This window comes from Leguminivora glycinivorella, chromosome 15, assembly GCF_023078275.1.
Source record: "Leguminivora glycinivorella isolate SPB_JAAS2020 chromosome 15, LegGlyc_1.1, whole genome shotgun sequence".
Classification (NCBI taxonomy): Eukaryota; Metazoa; Arthropoda; class Insecta; order Lepidoptera; family Tortricidae; genus Leguminivora; species Leguminivora glycinivorella.
In genome coordinates, this window is record NC_062985.1 from 1,913,594 (window position 1) to 1,930,388 (window position 16,795).

At 37.5% G+C, this 16,795-nt stretch overlaps 2 protein-coding genes across 3 annotated transcripts in view; both read right to left on the minus strand.

Moving 5' to 3' along the window:
- The window catches only part of LOC125233768 (beta-ureidopropionase-like), a 494,359-nt gene that overhangs the window by 425,824 nt on the left and 51,740 nt on the right, over nucleotides 1–16,795 (minus strand). The gene's annotated exons all lie outside the window — the stretch shown is intronic.
- On the minus strand, nucleotides 3,567–16,270 carry LOC125233767 (very-long-chain (3R)-3-hydroxyacyl-CoA dehydratase). 2 transcript variants are annotated; one of them, XM_048139859.1, is made up of 7 exons: nucleotides 16,198–16,270; nucleotides 15,938–16,158; nucleotides 15,071–15,202; nucleotides 7,767–7,890; nucleotides 7,012–7,217; nucleotides 5,562–5,701; nucleotides 3,567–4,103 (listed from the first exon to the last, which is right to left on the minus strand). In XM_048139859.1, the coding sequence occupies exons 2-7, from the start codon at nucleotides 16,130–16,132 to the stop codon at nucleotides 3,779–3,781; spliced, it is 1,122 nt and encodes a 373-aa protein (XP_047995816.1). In that variant the 5' UTR covers nucleotides 16,133–16,158; nucleotides 16,198–16,270; the 3' UTR covers nucleotides 3,567–3,778. The 2 variants fall into 2 exon arrangements, with proteins under 2 accessions (XP_047995816.1, XP_047995817.1); XM_048139860.1 differs by lacking the exons at nucleotides 15,071–15,202; nucleotides 15,938–16,158; nucleotides 16,198–16,270 and adding an exon at nucleotides 11,278–11,421.

Here is a 16,795-nt window from a genome sequence, read left to right on the forward strand (position 1 = left end):
ATGACAATTTGATATGTTTTCTCTGAAGAAGAACGACGTATTATTAAGCAATAATATAATTTATTGAAATTGATTTCCATAGAGTACCTAGTCTGTTCATATTCTTTGATGAATACTTTTGCATGTTAAATTGTATGTTGTTATTTAATGCATGTTAATTATAAGATGTAATGTTTTGAAAAGAAGTTGCCCGCCGAGTTTCTTGCCGGTCCCATAGTGGATACCCCCCTCCCAACTGAGGGGGGACTGAAATCTTCTCGAGGCTGAGGCGTAGGGTTAGAGCCGGCGTAGCTTTATTTGACGTTCATATGCGCATTGTAATATGCCTACTTGAAAAATAAATATTTCATTTTCATTTTCATTTTATTTCCGAAGAAGCAGATTCGATTTAGGTTTTTATTAAGAATCTAGTATTTGTTACGAGAAAAACATTTAGTTTATTAACAAATACTTTATTTCATCAACGGGTGCAAAGTAAAAAACAAACTGTTAACATAACAAATAATCATTCACTTTACAGAATTCTCTGTATAAATCTATAATTTAAATCACAATTTTATTTTATATGAATAAACATAATATTCCATTTTGTCAATATAAATGCGTCACCTTCACCAAAAATCATAATTATCCCTCGAACACAAGCTTAACATTTTAACATGCATCTTTGCTATTTTATCCATAGGTTGAGCATAATATTATGCTTTTAACGGTTTGTACAAATAACTGTAATATCTGTACTGTTTTGGTACCAACTTTAGGTAACTATTTTTTTTTCCAACAGTAAATGTAAAAAAGCAAAAAAATAGTATAAGCGTTGTCTCTTATCAAGTTATTTATTATTATTTCTTATCCTATCACATATAACACAAGTCTTATTCATTAAAGGCAGGACTAGAATGAGTCCAGGGTAACTTAAATCCTAGATACTAAAATTAACCAAATTCCCAGACATTTAAACTACACACTTATTCTAAAGAGTGACCAGAAATATATGTCTATTGTCAGGAGGGCGCTGTGATTCTAATGTATCGGGTGACAGTTCAGTTTAATCAGGGGCGGCTCACTTCGCGATTCTATCGCCGCGCTACAAATACATGCTGGCGGCCGCGAGTTCGCGGTCTAACCAGGGGTGGCGCGCGTTCTCACGGAACGCACGTTCGCACTTTCTATTGTTACTTTACGTCGCGAGTTTTTTTTTAAGTTTTATATGCGATGTCCGCGTGTGAATGGCTAATAGTGCTTAGTTAAATAGACATCATGAATAAAATAGGACAATCTTACACAGATCTACTATTGATTAAGTCCCACGGAAAAGTTCAATAAGGTTTGTGATGTTGGGACTTAAACAAAAATATATAATATATAAATACTGTATATATAGGTACCTAGAAAGTACCCAAGACTGGAATATAATAGTATAACATTTTATCTGAGTATTAATTCGTTTTAATTCATAGGCAACCCTATCGTCCGACGCTGCGCACGTCCGGCTCGTTTCTTTGTTAGAATTTTGTAGGCATTTAAAAGGCGGCATTTCGTGAACATCAAAGCAGTGGGCCTTCTGTACTTGTAATATATTGTGGTTTAGTATGAAGGAAATAGTTCTTATGAAATTCCGCAACATGGCGCGTAGTCATTATTTCTGGTCAGACTTTACTAAAATACTATTCCACTTCTATTAAAAAAATCTGAAACGGAACAAAAACATCTAGAATAATGTTTGGTATTATAAGTGCGATTTTGGTCAAATATATATATATATATATATAAAGAGTTGTTACATACATACATTATATGATTAATATTTGGGTAACTTAAAGTCTTCGCAGGTATATATCGTCACTACTTTTAAAAAAACTTGTATCTTCGTCTGCCAATGAAAAGAAAATTGTAGTAAGTATGTATGGAATGCATATAGACTTACTGCGTTTTAACTTTGAGAAACAGCGTGAGATACGAGATTTTTTAAAAGTAGTGACGATATGTATATTTAAAACCGTAAAATAAATTCTAACGGGTATTTTAATATGCCCATTGATAGTGCTACAAATACAGTCAGCGAAAAATATAGGCCTGAAAAATCTATCATACCTATACCTACATCCATTGTCACTCATAAAAAACACTATAGATACTTATAGCAGATTTTGTGAGAAGATAGTTTTGACTAAATACTTATTGCAGCTGACAACACTTAAGATTTTTTAGATTGTTACTATTATTTTAATAGTCCGCTTAGCTTAAGTCACGACGATTGCTCAATTTTGTATATCTAATACCTATAGTTACTGTGTAGAGTAACAAATTATCATTTTACTCTCAATTAATTTAATGAATATAAAACGGAATTTACTAACATTCTTTGACTGATCACCGGTACCTATACGTGCCGATATTATACAATATACAGGGACCTCGTCGCTTAAAAATAAGGATGAGTGAACCGAAAGATTTTAACTACGCATGTCTGAGGGCAAAATAAAGTAAGTAAATTTTTAATAATTTTATTCGTAAAACTGGTACTTAATTTTTTTTTTCTAAAAGAATACTATTTTGCAATGAGTTACTACTGTTACTAGTTATTTTTTGGCGTCTATCGACGAGGATAGTTAGATTATGTCCGATTACGGCATCATCGCCATCAAAATAGCGTTTTGTTCTATAATAAGTAATATGTATATATAAAAAAAAAAAAAAACATGATATAAAAATATATTTTTTTTAATGCTTATAACTCTGAAAGTAGGCGAAATACAGACAATTTTATATGACATTTCACTTTTATTATGACGAGGAATACGCTGTTAAAATTATTCGGTTTTCTCATATTACACCGTGTATAAATAAAGTTACCAGCAAATGTCATGTTCAGGGACCGCAACTTTGGTGCCGATGACAGACGTATGACGTCAAGCTAAATACAGAGTGTTGTTATCTAGATTATATACACTTAATCAAATAACAACTTATTAGCCTCTTTAGTTTATTGATATTCAAACTTGAGTTAAGAGTTTTTCCACGTACTGGCCACGTATAAAAACATAACTGTCTTTGTCATGTTAAAACCGAGATTGTGGGAAATGACAACCAATTTCTGTTAAACTATTTTTCATTGGTAAAATATAACCGAAATATTATTGTTTCGCTATGGAACCGTATTTGCAGAAATTTCCTTTTCTGATTTTACAAAATGAAAAAATGTACTGCTCCTGCTGTGACCAATATTTAAGAGGAAAAGCAAGTAATATAGAGAAACATTTGAAAACAAAAAAGCATATAGAACGAGAAGGAGGAAAAATAAAACAACTTTTTGTTAATATGTTGTGTAAGTACACGAAGAATAATATTTTTTGTTACAATTACATTACTGTAAAAAAAGCCAATAAAAATAATATTTGCATCGTTTTTTAATGTTAACATTATTTTTTTATGCAAATACCAAGCAGTTCTCAATATCTCATTATTAAGAATTGAGGTATTGCAATGTTATTAAAAGAACATCCTATATCGGACTAAACGTCATAATGACGTCACCGGCACCAAAGTTGCGGTCCCTGGTCATGTTTATGGTGCGCGATTTAGTACCTTCTTGAGTGTCAGATATGACACCTTACTCAGTCAAATTGCTATCTTCAATCTCAAAAAATTGACAAACATCGCGATACAACCCCATACTTATTTTAGTAAAGACAACGTCCATACCAGTAATACGTGCTATCCACAGAACCGTGCACAATTTCACCAAGTCCGACGCCGCTTTACCTATGGCGTTATACTATTTGGATTTTTTGATGACTACTTTAGGTTTGAGCTTGATCGTTCTAAGTTTATGCATATGGCTCATAACTAGATACAGACCTGGGCACATGAGGAATAGTAGATACACTCGTAAGGCTGTGGGCATGTGGAAAGCGAAATTCCAAGGGTTGGGAAGGGAGATGGTGAATTTTTGTGTTTCTTCGAAGTAGGGAATGTTTCTGATGAGGACGATGGCTTCGCAGACGATGCCGATCGGGTAGAGCGGGATCCACATCGTGTAGCGGAGCCAGGTTAGGATGTAGACCTCTTTTTTGTAGAGTTGAGTGATGTAGTACGGATATCTGAAAATTAAAAATAGTAAAAGCTTAAAAAATGTTCCGCTAATATACTTCTCGACGGAAACAAAATAAGACATGTATATGTAGTATCAGGGGCGGCTCACTCCGCGATTCTATCGCCGCGCTACAAGTACATGCCGGCGGCCGCGAGTTCGCGGCCTAATCAGGGGTGGCGCGCGTTCTCACGGAACGCACGTTCGCACTTTCTAATGTTACTTTACGTCGTGAGTCTTTTTTAAGGTTCACATGCGATGTCCGCGTGTGGAATGGCTAATAATGCTTAGTTAAATAGATATCTTGAATAAAATAAATACCATAGGACATGTTTACACAGATCTACTATTGATTAAGGCCCCGAAAAGATTCAATAAGGCTTGTGATATTGGAACTTAAACAAAAAATTATAAATACTATATATTTATACCTAGAAAGTACCCAAGACTTGAATATAATAGTATAACATTTTATCTGAGTATTAAATCGTTTTAATCCGTAGGCAACCCTATCGCCGCGCGTCGCGCACGTGCGGCTCGTTTCTTTGTTAGAATTTTGTAGGCATTTAAAAAGGCGGCATGTCATGAACATCAAAGCAGTGGGCCTTCTGTACTTGTACTATTATATATTCTGTGGTAGTATAGCATATAAATATGTTGCCACGTCCTAATAGGGTCCATGAGCACGTATACCTACTTTGTAACATCTTGTAACACCATGGATGCAATAAATAAATATGAATATGAAGAAGAGGAATATGGTGATTTTGGTGTTTTAAACGCATTAAATTATTGATAAACTCGTCTATATCATTCCGAAACTAAAACATAATAAACGAGAAATAAAATAGGTAATTGTACAGAATCGGTCATTCAAAGTCGATGAATTCAAATATGGTTCGGCCACTTACAGATCGTTTCACGAAAGCTAACACAAATGGAATGAGCAAAATTTGGATTGTATAGTATCGATATAAAGTCGTAACTGTCAAGAGCCACCATTTTGATGGTAAACCTGTCACACACATGCATATTTTCATTAATTCATTCGTTTAATTCATGCCAGCTCTTGTGAATTGATCTGTACTTGCATGAACGAGCCTAAAACACCTTCTTGTGGCACCCTGATACTGTGTAAGCTTACCTGACGACCTCGATGAGACTCTATGGAAAACTCCAACAGGTAGAACACAACAAGTTTGGTCTGCATGCGAGGCTCGGCTTCGATCATAGCGAACAGGATCATAGCACAGAATATATAAAAGTACAAGTACAGAAGGCTCACTCTCAACAACCTGTCAACGGACTGCGCGCAGCGTGAAGGTTGTCAAACTTTATGGGCCGCGAACTCGCGGCCGTCGAAATGTATGGAAGAAACGCGGAATGAGCCGCCCCTGATCATAGCTATAATGGGACTTATGGGACGAAAACACCTCCTTGTTGAACACCATTATTTGTGTAAACTTACCTGACGACTTCGATGAGGCTCCATACAATGAACAGGTAGAACACAACAGGTTTGGTCTGCATGCGCGGCTCCGCTTCTATCATAGCGAACAGGACCATGGCACGGCCGCTTACTTGCATGAACGGGACTAAAACGCCTCCCTGCAATCAACGTTAATAAGTTTGAAAAAATCGGGAAACATAAAAACGGCAAGGTAATCCTTATCAGAAGTGACATTTCCCTATGAACATGTGGTTAATACACACTTATACGCACGTTACATTTCCCTACATTTGGTTTACACACGATTTAAAAAAACAAGCTTGAAGACGAGTATAAAATGCTAGTCTGAAATTGCTATTAATGCAGTATTAGAGTTTTAATCACTACGGTATTAGGAAGAGCAGCGGGCCTAATACTCTTCCTTGTGGCACCCTGCTTGTAACGTAAGGAATACTAAGTCAAACGCTTTAAACAGTTCCATAGTACCTTAGTATACCCAAACATCGGACAGCTCGAGTCACACGTTTACCCCCAGAAAATATTTTTGTATTAATTCTAGGGAGTTCTATTATTGGCTATGCTTATAAGTTTAGCGATAATATTTTACTTAAATTGTGATTTTATCAAGTTTTTTGCAATAAAAAAAAAAGTATATATCGAATTGTACATTTTTGATTGTAAACGCTGTTGAACTTCTCAATAAATAATAAAAAAAAACATGAGATGCATAACTTCTAGATACTGCATCAGTTGCAGGAACTTCATAGCAGGTCCGACATGTTCATACGTGTCAGCAATGGAGTCTCTTTCGAGCTTCATATAACGAAAAGCCATGACCACTACTATGCACTAAGCAAAAATCTAGGTTGTGAACGATCAGTTACATTTTATTCGAACCCAATAATTTTGAACAGCTTGAACAGTAGCGGACCTAAGATACCTCCTTGTGGCACCGTGCTTGTGAAGTAACGGCTCAGCCACGACATTGGGCTAAGCGCGACAGCGGTGAGCGGCGGCCATACATTGGAGCGAGACACAGCGATGGGACTTTTTATTCGCACGTATGGCTGCCGCTCACCGCTGTCGCGCTTAGACCAATGTCGTGGCTGGGCCGTAAGGAATACTAAGTCAAACGTTTTCAACAGTTCCACGGTACCTTAGTATACCCAAACATGGGATGCATGACTTCTAGATATTGCATCAGTTGTAGGAACTTCATAGCAGGCCCCACATTCTCATACGTGTCAACGATGGAGACCCCTTCTAGCTTCATATAACGAATCACCACACGATTACAATGCACAGCAAAAATCAAGGTTGTGAGCGATCAGTTACATTTATACAATAGTATTCGAATCCAAAAATTTTGAACAGCTTGAATAGCAGCGGGCCGAACACACCACCTTGTGGCACCCTGCTTGTAAAGTAAGGAAAACTAAGTCAAACGCTTTTAACAGTTCCACAGTACCTTAGTATATCCAAACATGGGATGCATGACTTCTAGATACTGCATCAGTTGCAGGAACTTCATGGCTGGTCCGACATGTTCATACGTGTCAGCGATGGAGTCCCCTTCTAGCTTCATATAGCGAACGGCCATGACAGCTAGGATGTAGGAGAAGCCCACGAATTGGAACAGGTTGTAGAGGATGAGGTATACTTTCTTGTAGTCTTCTGAAATAGAAGAATATTGTTTTTAGAAAATGAGAAGTGAAGGAGTGTAGATTGTCACAAATACATGTGATCTTATGGAAAGCACTAGTTTTAAACTAAGCAAAAAGTCAGCAATTCCCGAAAAGTTAGCACATTAATTGGATCACGTCTCCGATTTTGATCAAAAATTGGTAGACTGATAGAGTCCATGGTGCTGAGCAAGATCCACTAGGTTTCCCAAAATGTCCCAGATAGTTCGTATGAAACTTTCCTTTTTTGTTACCGAAAATGTATAGGAAGTCTGGTAACTGCAAACTTTTCAAAAATTACTCAAGTTATGAAAACATAAAAATAATGTGTTAAATTCTGTAATGTACCTATAGTGTGATGTTCTAGAATCTAGTTGATAACAAGATTTATCTGTTACCTAATACAATCTCTTTATCTCGCGTAGCCTTTTATACGAGACACTAAAAGCCATGTTTACTATATCTACGCACTTTACACTATACCTCTGTGTCCGAAAATTTTGAAACTTTTTGAGGGTATTTCAGTAGTTACAGTGCTTACCTTTCCTATAGCCAAACTCTTCTTTCTGCAGCTTGTCATACATCCCAGGGTAGTCCTTCATGACGTCACGGGTCTCATCCTCGCTGTCCAAGCCATCCTCCGTGGTCCACAGATCGAAGTTTATCTGGTAACAAGGTTTATTATAAAACAAATCATATGATCAATCCAGGCCCTCTGGCGTATCGTAGTTAATAACCATCTCCATTGGTCTTTGGGTGGGACTGAATCAGTTGTGTAACTTTAAACTTGTGTATCGTCTCGGAGGGTCAACGATTGTAGAGTCAGCTGTAGAGAAAAGTACACCCCTTTACATACAAATTGGTATGCAAGGTCTACTTTTCTCTGCAGCTGACTGTACACTTGGATAGATGCTTAGACTATTTAGGCCTAATTGTTTTTTTTACATCACGCCATTCATCGGGAATACCTCGGCAGGGAGCTCATTCCACAGCCGGAGCGTCCGCGGGAGGAAATTCCTCTGAAACCGCACGGTACGCGACTATTTAGGTTGCAAGGTGTGTGGATGACAAGGCGATGGCGAGCGGTGCGATGATGAAAAGTGGACGTTGGCATCATGTCAAACAGTTCCTCAGAACACAACCCATTGTACAGGCGATAGAACACACATAAGGAGGCGAAGTTTCTCCTTAGACTTAAGGGTTCAATACCACCTGTAAGTTTGGAATCGTCGACAATTCGCACAGCGCGTCTCTGGTATCCAGGTGCTCCTGCCCAAAGGTGACAGCAATACTCCATGTGGGGTCTGACTTGCGCCTTGTACAAGAGCAGTCTTTTTCCCGGAGTAAAATATCCCTTCGCTCGATTGAGCACACCGAGCTTTTTGGATGCCAACGCAGCTTTGCCCTCCAAGTGACAACGGAATTGGACATCGCTCGAAATATCGACTCCAAGGATCCCAATACTCCCTGACAAGGTAAGGGCTGTGCTTTGGAACTGAGGAACCACAGCAAATGGGGTTTTCTTAGCGGTGAACGCACAAACCTGTGTCTTAGTGGGATTGAAACGGACTAGGTTGTTAATTAACGTTGTTAAGGGAATATAAGCCATATATGGTATATTTTTCATTAAACCAAGTTTTACACGAGATTGACCTACAGGGTGTGTTTTGACAGCGAGTCAGTGATCTTAGTGTGCTACGCGAAAACAGTCTAAGACGACTTTTCCTCGATTTTCAATTGATGAAAAATGGCGTTCACATGAAGATTTTGAAAAAAAAAAAAAAAAAAAAACGGGTGCGGGAAAATGGTCAATTTAATAAACTGAAAATATCGATACAACTAAGGAACAAATCAAATTATTTTATTGAATATTTTTTGATTTGTTCTTTTTCCAAGTAGTCTCACTACTATATATAAATTATAAATTGAAATAGATATCATACACGAAAGAAAAAACGACAAGGCCCACTGGTGGCCGAGCCGGGAATCGAACCCGGGTCTTCAGCTTACTTGGCCAACTTCTCGTCGAAATTTCGTCGGGTACCACGGCGGGCGGGTGGTCTAGTGGTAAAGACGTTAGACCCGGGGGTTCGATTCTCGGCTCGGCCACCGTGGGCCTTGTCGTTTTTTCTTTCGTGTATGATATCTATTTCAATTTATGAAAATATCGACTTTAAAAAAAAAGGAAGTGGTTGGAGTTGAACATTTTCATTTCAGTACTTCTAGTACGGTGGACGACCAAAAAGGTTTCAGTTGGGCATAGGTACGCTGCTCTAGTCTTGTTTTGTTTTGGGAAGAAACGAGCGAGATGCTCGCTTGTTCTTAGTCTCATCTAATAAGTAGGGATATTGAGCGAGTCTTTATTTTATCTTTAGCATAAAAAATATCGGTCAAAAATATATTTTTAAACACAATTAGCGGTCAAAAAGTTAACCGTGTCGATGACTGTCAAATGCAGTACAACGTGAAAAAAATGATTTCAAGTATTTGTGATGAAACTGATGAATAAGTTAAGTCATTATTTCTAGATATGTGTAAAATTAACATAAAGTGCTGTCATTGCTCGATAACAATGGATGGGACCGGTGCAGGCAAACACAGGGCAGTAGGGGTATTTATAGTGTAAACAAATGTCATCTATGTCATCCATACTAATTCCATACTATTCCATACTAATATTATAAATGGGGAAGTGTGTGTGTCTGTGTTTCACGCAAAAACGGAGCGACGAATTGAAGTGATTTTTTAAGTGGAGATAGTTGAAGGGATGGAGAGTGACATAGGCTACTTTTTGTTTCTTTCTAACTCCCCACATCCCTAAAGTGGGGATTGGAAGTTTGTATGGAGCATTCGCAATTCTCGAATTTAACGCAAGCGAAGCCGCGGGCAAAAGCTAGTAATAAATAAATAGGAATACATATACACACTAGGAATATCTTACGACAAAACGGCAGAAAATGACATTCATTTTTAATTATGCCATAAGTCGACAGTATTCTATTCTAAATTACTAAACCATTTATTGGACAAAAATAACACTAAATATTTTACAAGCGAGTATCCGCAACGCAGGCTTCGTCATGAGGTTACAGCCATAAATCAGCAACAGGCGTCGTCTTTACACACAAACAATAAAGCTACATAATAGGCTTCGTCATTTACCCATATGTGGGTTATTGCAACAACAACATACGCGCAAACTAACTAGGACCCGCCCGCCCGAGTCGTACCGGGCCCAAAGGTTCCCATCACACTAGCAGCATTTCCACGCTGTATAGCCAACGAAACCCCCTGCACCAGATACGACCCGGAACGCGGATCGCAGCCCCTATCCCTAAGTCGGCGACCAAGTTCTTTCACAAAGTCTTTAGCCTCAGTTCCCCAGGGACCCGCCGTCTCCACAGCAAGTGGCACAAAATTGTACATTGCTTCCAGGGCGCTGTACTTTGCGTGCTACTTTGTTTCTAAATTAAAAAAATCAAAAAGTCATGAATTCATGATACAGGGTCAAAATGTCCACTTATTGTTAATGGCCCCTAGGACTTCGTATCCGCGTAGCCCAAAGGTCCGGAACACCATTGTTCGGTGATGGAATACATTTGTGAAGCAACTTTTTCTTGCCTGTTATGGCCATGGTTACGGTCCCCTGAGTCACGCTGGTTTTATGCAAAATTATGCTACTGAAATTATGCAAGCATGCATGTAGTCCATATTTGTAGGTGGCAAATTAAGGAAAGGGCTTGTTAACACCAGAAAAATGAATGTTTGCATAGTTTAAGTAGCATAAGTTTGCATAAAACCAGCGTGACTCAGGGGACCGTAACCATGGCAATAACAGGCAAGAAAAAGTTGATTCACCCACATACAAAATTTAATAATACTTACTAAAGGACTACAAATTCCAAAGATCCACTGTAGTTAAATCATGCTCTGTTCAATGAACATTAGACAACATTGCCACTACTAGGACTCGAACCTGGACCTTCTGCTTTTTAGACCAGCACACCAACTAGCCAAAAAAGTCAGTCAGAGAAATAGAAATAAAAACTTACATCAAGTAATGGTAAACTGTATGACATGTTGCTTAAAATATCACTGTTTACAATCACAACTTTATTTATTATAATTTGTTAAATTATTAGATGCAAGACTTGCAAGACGTGTGCATCTTTTGCATAAAATATAAGTCTGTTACATGTCAGAATATTTCAGAATTTAGTTTACTTTTATTGTAATTGTAAATGACTTATTAGTGTGAGATGATTTTTATCTCGAGGGTTCTGTTATGAGGGTTTTTTTTTCACTGGCACATTGTTCATGAAGAGACGGATTGACAATTCGACAGAGAGTGAGTGGTGTGGCAATGTCCCCGCGTGGTAAACGGACCACGTAGACATGCTTCGGTCAAGGCAGTGCTTGCGATTTCTTTAGCCGAGCATTTTGCCTCATAGATCAGTCAATGAATGCTCAAAAGGGGGATCAAATAGGTGGAATGGCCGAAAGCAGAAAGTTTCACTACGGGATGTTGTTAGGGGTAGTCAGGAGACATACATACTAAAAGTCCTCGGACTTTGGACGTGAGCTCGAAGAGGGGGGGATGAAAAACGGTCCCATTTTTTGGTTTTTTGCTCATATTTCAAAAACTATGCGTCATACGAAATTTTGGTTTACCACACCTTGAAAGCTTATAAAATTCTCTATAACTTTGATCTAGAAACTTTTTTTCTATTCTCAACCATTATCTAGGTATGAGCACCTAAAAACAGTAAATTTTTTAAAAATCGTTTCCCCCCCACTTTTTGCTTCATACATTGCTCCATATCTTGCAAAATATTTATCTTAGACAAAAGTTTTCTTAAAAAATCTTGTAGATCATTCAAATACCTTTCATAATATGTGTACATATGCTTCTGGGTCATGTACCGTTGAATAATTATACGACTTTAAAACGAAATGAAACAACAAATGTATGTGATAAACGTGTAAAATATGTATTTCATGAACATGATTGTATTACGATGCTGTATAAATGCATTCACACAACAGGTAACAATACAATTAGCTGTATATAAAGGCCTTCTCACACCCACATCTACCACTACTACAATCTGTGGTGCACCGGCAAAATATTGACTTCAGTATTTCATCCGGGGCAGCTGGTACTTTGGTTTGCACAGGAATCAGTAAGTTGCTTTCGTTCCGTGCCATCCCCATTCATCATCCTCCTTGCGTTATCCCGGCATTTGCCACGGCTCATGGGAGCCTGGGGTCCACTTTGACAACTAATCCCAAGATTTGGCGTAGGCACTAGTTTTACGAAAACGACTGCCTTCTTACTTTCCAACCCGAAGGGTAACTAGGACTTATTGGAATTAGTCCGGTTTCCTCACGATTTTTTCCTTCACCGAAAAGCGACTGGCAAATATCAAATGACATTTCGCACATACGTTCAGAAAAAAGTCATTGAAGAAAAAAGTCAGTCAAAGTCACGGAACGAAAGCAACTTACTGATTCCTGTGCAAACCAAAGTACCAGCTGCTCCGGAAGAAATACTGAAGTTAATATTTTGCCGGTGCACTACAGATTGTAGTAGTGGTAGATGTGGGTGTGAGAAGGCCTTTATGTACAGCTAATTGTATTGTTACAGGACCTGTTGTGTGAATGCATTTATACAGCATCGTAATACAATCATGTTCATGAAATACATATTTTACACGTTTGTCACATACATTTGTTGTTTTATTTCGTTTTAAAGTCGTATAATTATTCAACGGTACATGACCCAGAAGCATATGTACACATATTATGAAAGGTATTTGAATGATCTACAAGATTTTTCAAGAAAACTTTTGTCTAAGATAAATATTTTTCAAGATATGGAACAATGTATGAAGCAAAAAGTGGGGGGAAAACGATTTTTAAAAAATTAACAGTTTTTAAGAGCTCATACCTAGAAAATAGTTGAGAATAGAAAAAAAGTTTCTAGATCAAAGTTAATAGAGAATTTTATAAGCTTTCAAAGTGTAGTAAACCAAAATTTCGTATGACGCAAAGTTTTTGAAATATGAGCAAAAAACCAAAAAATGGGACCTTTTTTCATCCCCCCCTCTTCGAGCTCACGTCCAAAGTCCGAGGACTTTTAGTATGTATGTCTCCTGACTACCCCTAACAACATCCCGTAGTGAAACTTTCTGCTTTCGGCCATTCCATCTAGGATCGTTCGTTGACCATGCTATCAGCTGAGGAAAATTTTCGTTGGCATTTTGTCAACATCATATTACATCTGCTTTCGACTGGAAACCGCAGAATGTAAGCCGTGGCCCCGGGCGCCCTGTCCACTCATGGAAGCGGTCCGTCGAAAATGAGCTATGAGCGGCTGGTTTGAGCTGGAGCGAGGCCACAAGGGTCGCTGAAGATAGGAAGTCGTGGCGCGAGCTTGTGAAGACCCTTTGCACCTCTGGGGTGCCTTAGGACTACAACTACAACAACAACATATTAACATCTGTGATAGAAAAATTGCTATATCAATGACAGATGTTGGCAATAATGTCTATCAAAAGAATCTAAAAGTAAGTGAACCCTAACTTATTACCATCAAACTAAACTATGCATACATAATGATTTGAAATAGGTACAAATAACATATTATTTGTTCGAGGTTAATCATATCTGCAAAGCATTAGGCAGGGTTTTATTATTAATTATAAAGCCCTTTATTCATAACCAAACATGTTTTTGAATTTTAATTATAAATAATAATAATAAATAAATAAATAAATATTATAGGACATTCTTACACAGATTGACTGAGGCCCACGGTAAGCTCAACATGGCTTGTGTTGCAGGTACTCAGACAACGATATACATAATATACAAATACTTATATACATAGAAAACATCCATGACTCAGGAACAAATATCTGTGCTCATCACACAAATAAATGCCCTTACCGGGATTCGAACCCGGGACCGTGGCGTAGCAGGCAGGGTCACTACGCGCTAGGCCAGACCGGTCGTCAATTTCCTTCTTAATTCTTGGGTGGGTCTTCCTCTCAGGGTGTAGGCCTCTTCCAGCTCTGACCACTTTTCTCTGTTTTAAGCCACTTCCATCCAGGTTTTTCCTGCTGCCTGGACTATGTCTATCTATTTCAATTTAATATGATTTAAAACTCCATCTAAACAGGAAAACCATTTTGAATAGCTAAAAAGTCTTATAAAAACATTTTTACTTAAACTTTGTGTATGTCAAAATTCTACAGGTGCAAATGATATTGAGAAACTTGTTTTTTTTAATACATGCATAAATGAATACAACATTAATAGGTGGAAGGTCAACCTTCTTGCTTGTAGAAAAACATACAAATTACTCAAGTAAACAAATCTTGTCTTATGGCACATACAGTTGTTTACTGTTTTATTGTCTATTAGCTTTTGCCCTGGCTTCACTCACGTTAGAAAGAGACAAAAAGTAGCCTTCCCTTCAACTATCTCCCCTAAAAAAATCACGTCGCGTCCTCACTCCGTATTACCGTGAAAGACGGACAAACAAACAGACACACACACTTTCCCATTTATAATATTAGTATGGATTACAAAGTAATTCAATTAAACCCGATTTTTGATTTGTCTAGTAAGAAAAAGTATGATTTGTCTTCCATCCCCTTATACAACATTCCTCCTAATTTATGCAATAAGGTTCAAATTAAAAAAAAAGAAAACTTTCTTAGAAAGTCGTTACCCGTTTCAGCCGAAGTTACTCGAGACCTGAGTCAGTCGAAGAATTTTATTGGAGCTCTACATTTCAGAAGCGAGTAACAAAATTTCATCAGTGAAAATAATATTTACCTTCACCCAGGCTGGTTTTTGAGGTTGTGCTGTCAGTCGGGGCCACCATGACGGCTTTTCCTTCACCAGAATCACTTCCACGCGATTATCGAATATGCGCACCGTTGTTGGGTACTCACTGTCAGATTCAATCTAGAAAAAAAAATAGTTTTTCTCAAACATGCAATGAAATATTGTCTTTACGTTCCTTAAAATGGGCTGACAAGTATCGCTTTTTGGGCTCAACAACTCGAGAGGACTGTAAAGGGATTTCATATTATTTTTCAGGCCTAGGCCTGCAAAGTAACTTTTTTTTATAAAATATTGTCCTTTAGAGCATTTTTTTTTTATTTCATTGTATGTTTGAGAAAAGCACTATACATGCCTCGGCATGAAAACAGATTCCCGGCCTCGTATCCCTATCCCTATGTATATACCCACTTGGCCGGAAATCCTCATTTTCCCGGCCTCTGATGTAATGTACTATTAAAAAAATTGTTTTCAGGCCGTTTTCAGGCCGAGGCATGTATAGTGCTTTTCTCAAACATACAATGAAATAAAAAAAAATGCTCTAAAGGACAATATTTTATAAAAAAAAGTTACTTTGCAGGCCTAGGCCTAAAAAATAATATGAAATCCCTTTACAGTCCTCTCGAGTTGTTGCGCCCAAAAAGCGATACTTCCCAGCCCATTTTAAGGAACGTAAAGACAATATTTCATTGCATGTTTGAGAAAAGTAATTTTTTTATTCACGACAATATTTTCAGACAGCGCTTAGCAAGATCAAGGCTACTGTATTAAACAGGTTTTATTAAACAAACATAACGATACGAAACATCGTTACTGCAGAGTAGCCTTATCGTATCATAAAATATTAGAAGTACTAACCGATTTTATGGGAGAGTACAAGTCTAAACTAAACTCGTAAAGTGTTTTGCCGTGAGCACCTATGCCGTCAGCGGAGAACTTAATCTTGCTTTCCAGAACGTTCACATCGGGCTTTACAACATTTTTCAAGTCGATCTTCAAGGATACTTCCTTCTCTGTTTGCGCCCAATAGACGAACGGGCTGGGTATCACCATTTTGTAGTTGTTATGTTTTACCACATATAGACTAGCTTTAGAGTTTAGAAGGAAAAAAAAACGATATTATTTTTATAAAAGCCGATTTCCAGGCAACTAAAACCGCCGTGAAGCCGTCAAACAGGACTTCGATTCGATTATCTACTGTCAATATATTTTGACATTTAACTTTCGTTCATTTTTTTTTTTTTTTTTTTAATTTATTGGGAGCATTGGCAACTTGGCCATCAGCTCAAACATACAATATTTAATAAAACAGAAGAAACAATTAAGTACAGGTATAACAATTACTATGTTAAACATAAAAGTAAATAATTGCACATATTTAAATGATAAACTTATGACTATTTAGTAACTACACAATACAATGTTTTATCAATAAGAAGTAGTTTCGATCAATTAAAAATTATTTACAGAGCGCCAATAGTGTGCATAACAAATTCACAAATTGCAGGGTACAATTGTGGATATTTTAAAAGAGCCTGTACAGAGTTTGGCAGAACTTGAAAACCCGTATCCATGCACATGGCAACAAATAACAACCTCTGCAAATTAAATGAAGAACAGTTAAAGAAAATGTGGTCAAGATTACACAAATTAAAATTACAATATGGACAAGCAGCGGAATCACTTAATTTTAATCGGAAAAGATGTGCTGGAAAA

Coding starts and splice junctions, on each gene's coding strand:
- LOC125233767 (XM_048139859.1), bottom strand. CDS start 16,132: ATGGTGATACCCAGCCCGTTCGTCTATTGGGCGCAAACAGAGAAGGAA. Junction 15,203..15,937: donor TGTACTCTCCCATAAAATCG/GTTAGTACTTCT, acceptor TTTTTTTTCTAG/ATTGAATCTGACAGTGAGTA. Junction 5,702..7,011: donor CCATGTTTGGATATACTAAG/GTACTGTGGAAC, acceptor CGTTGATTGCAG/GGAGGCGTTTTAGTCCCGTT.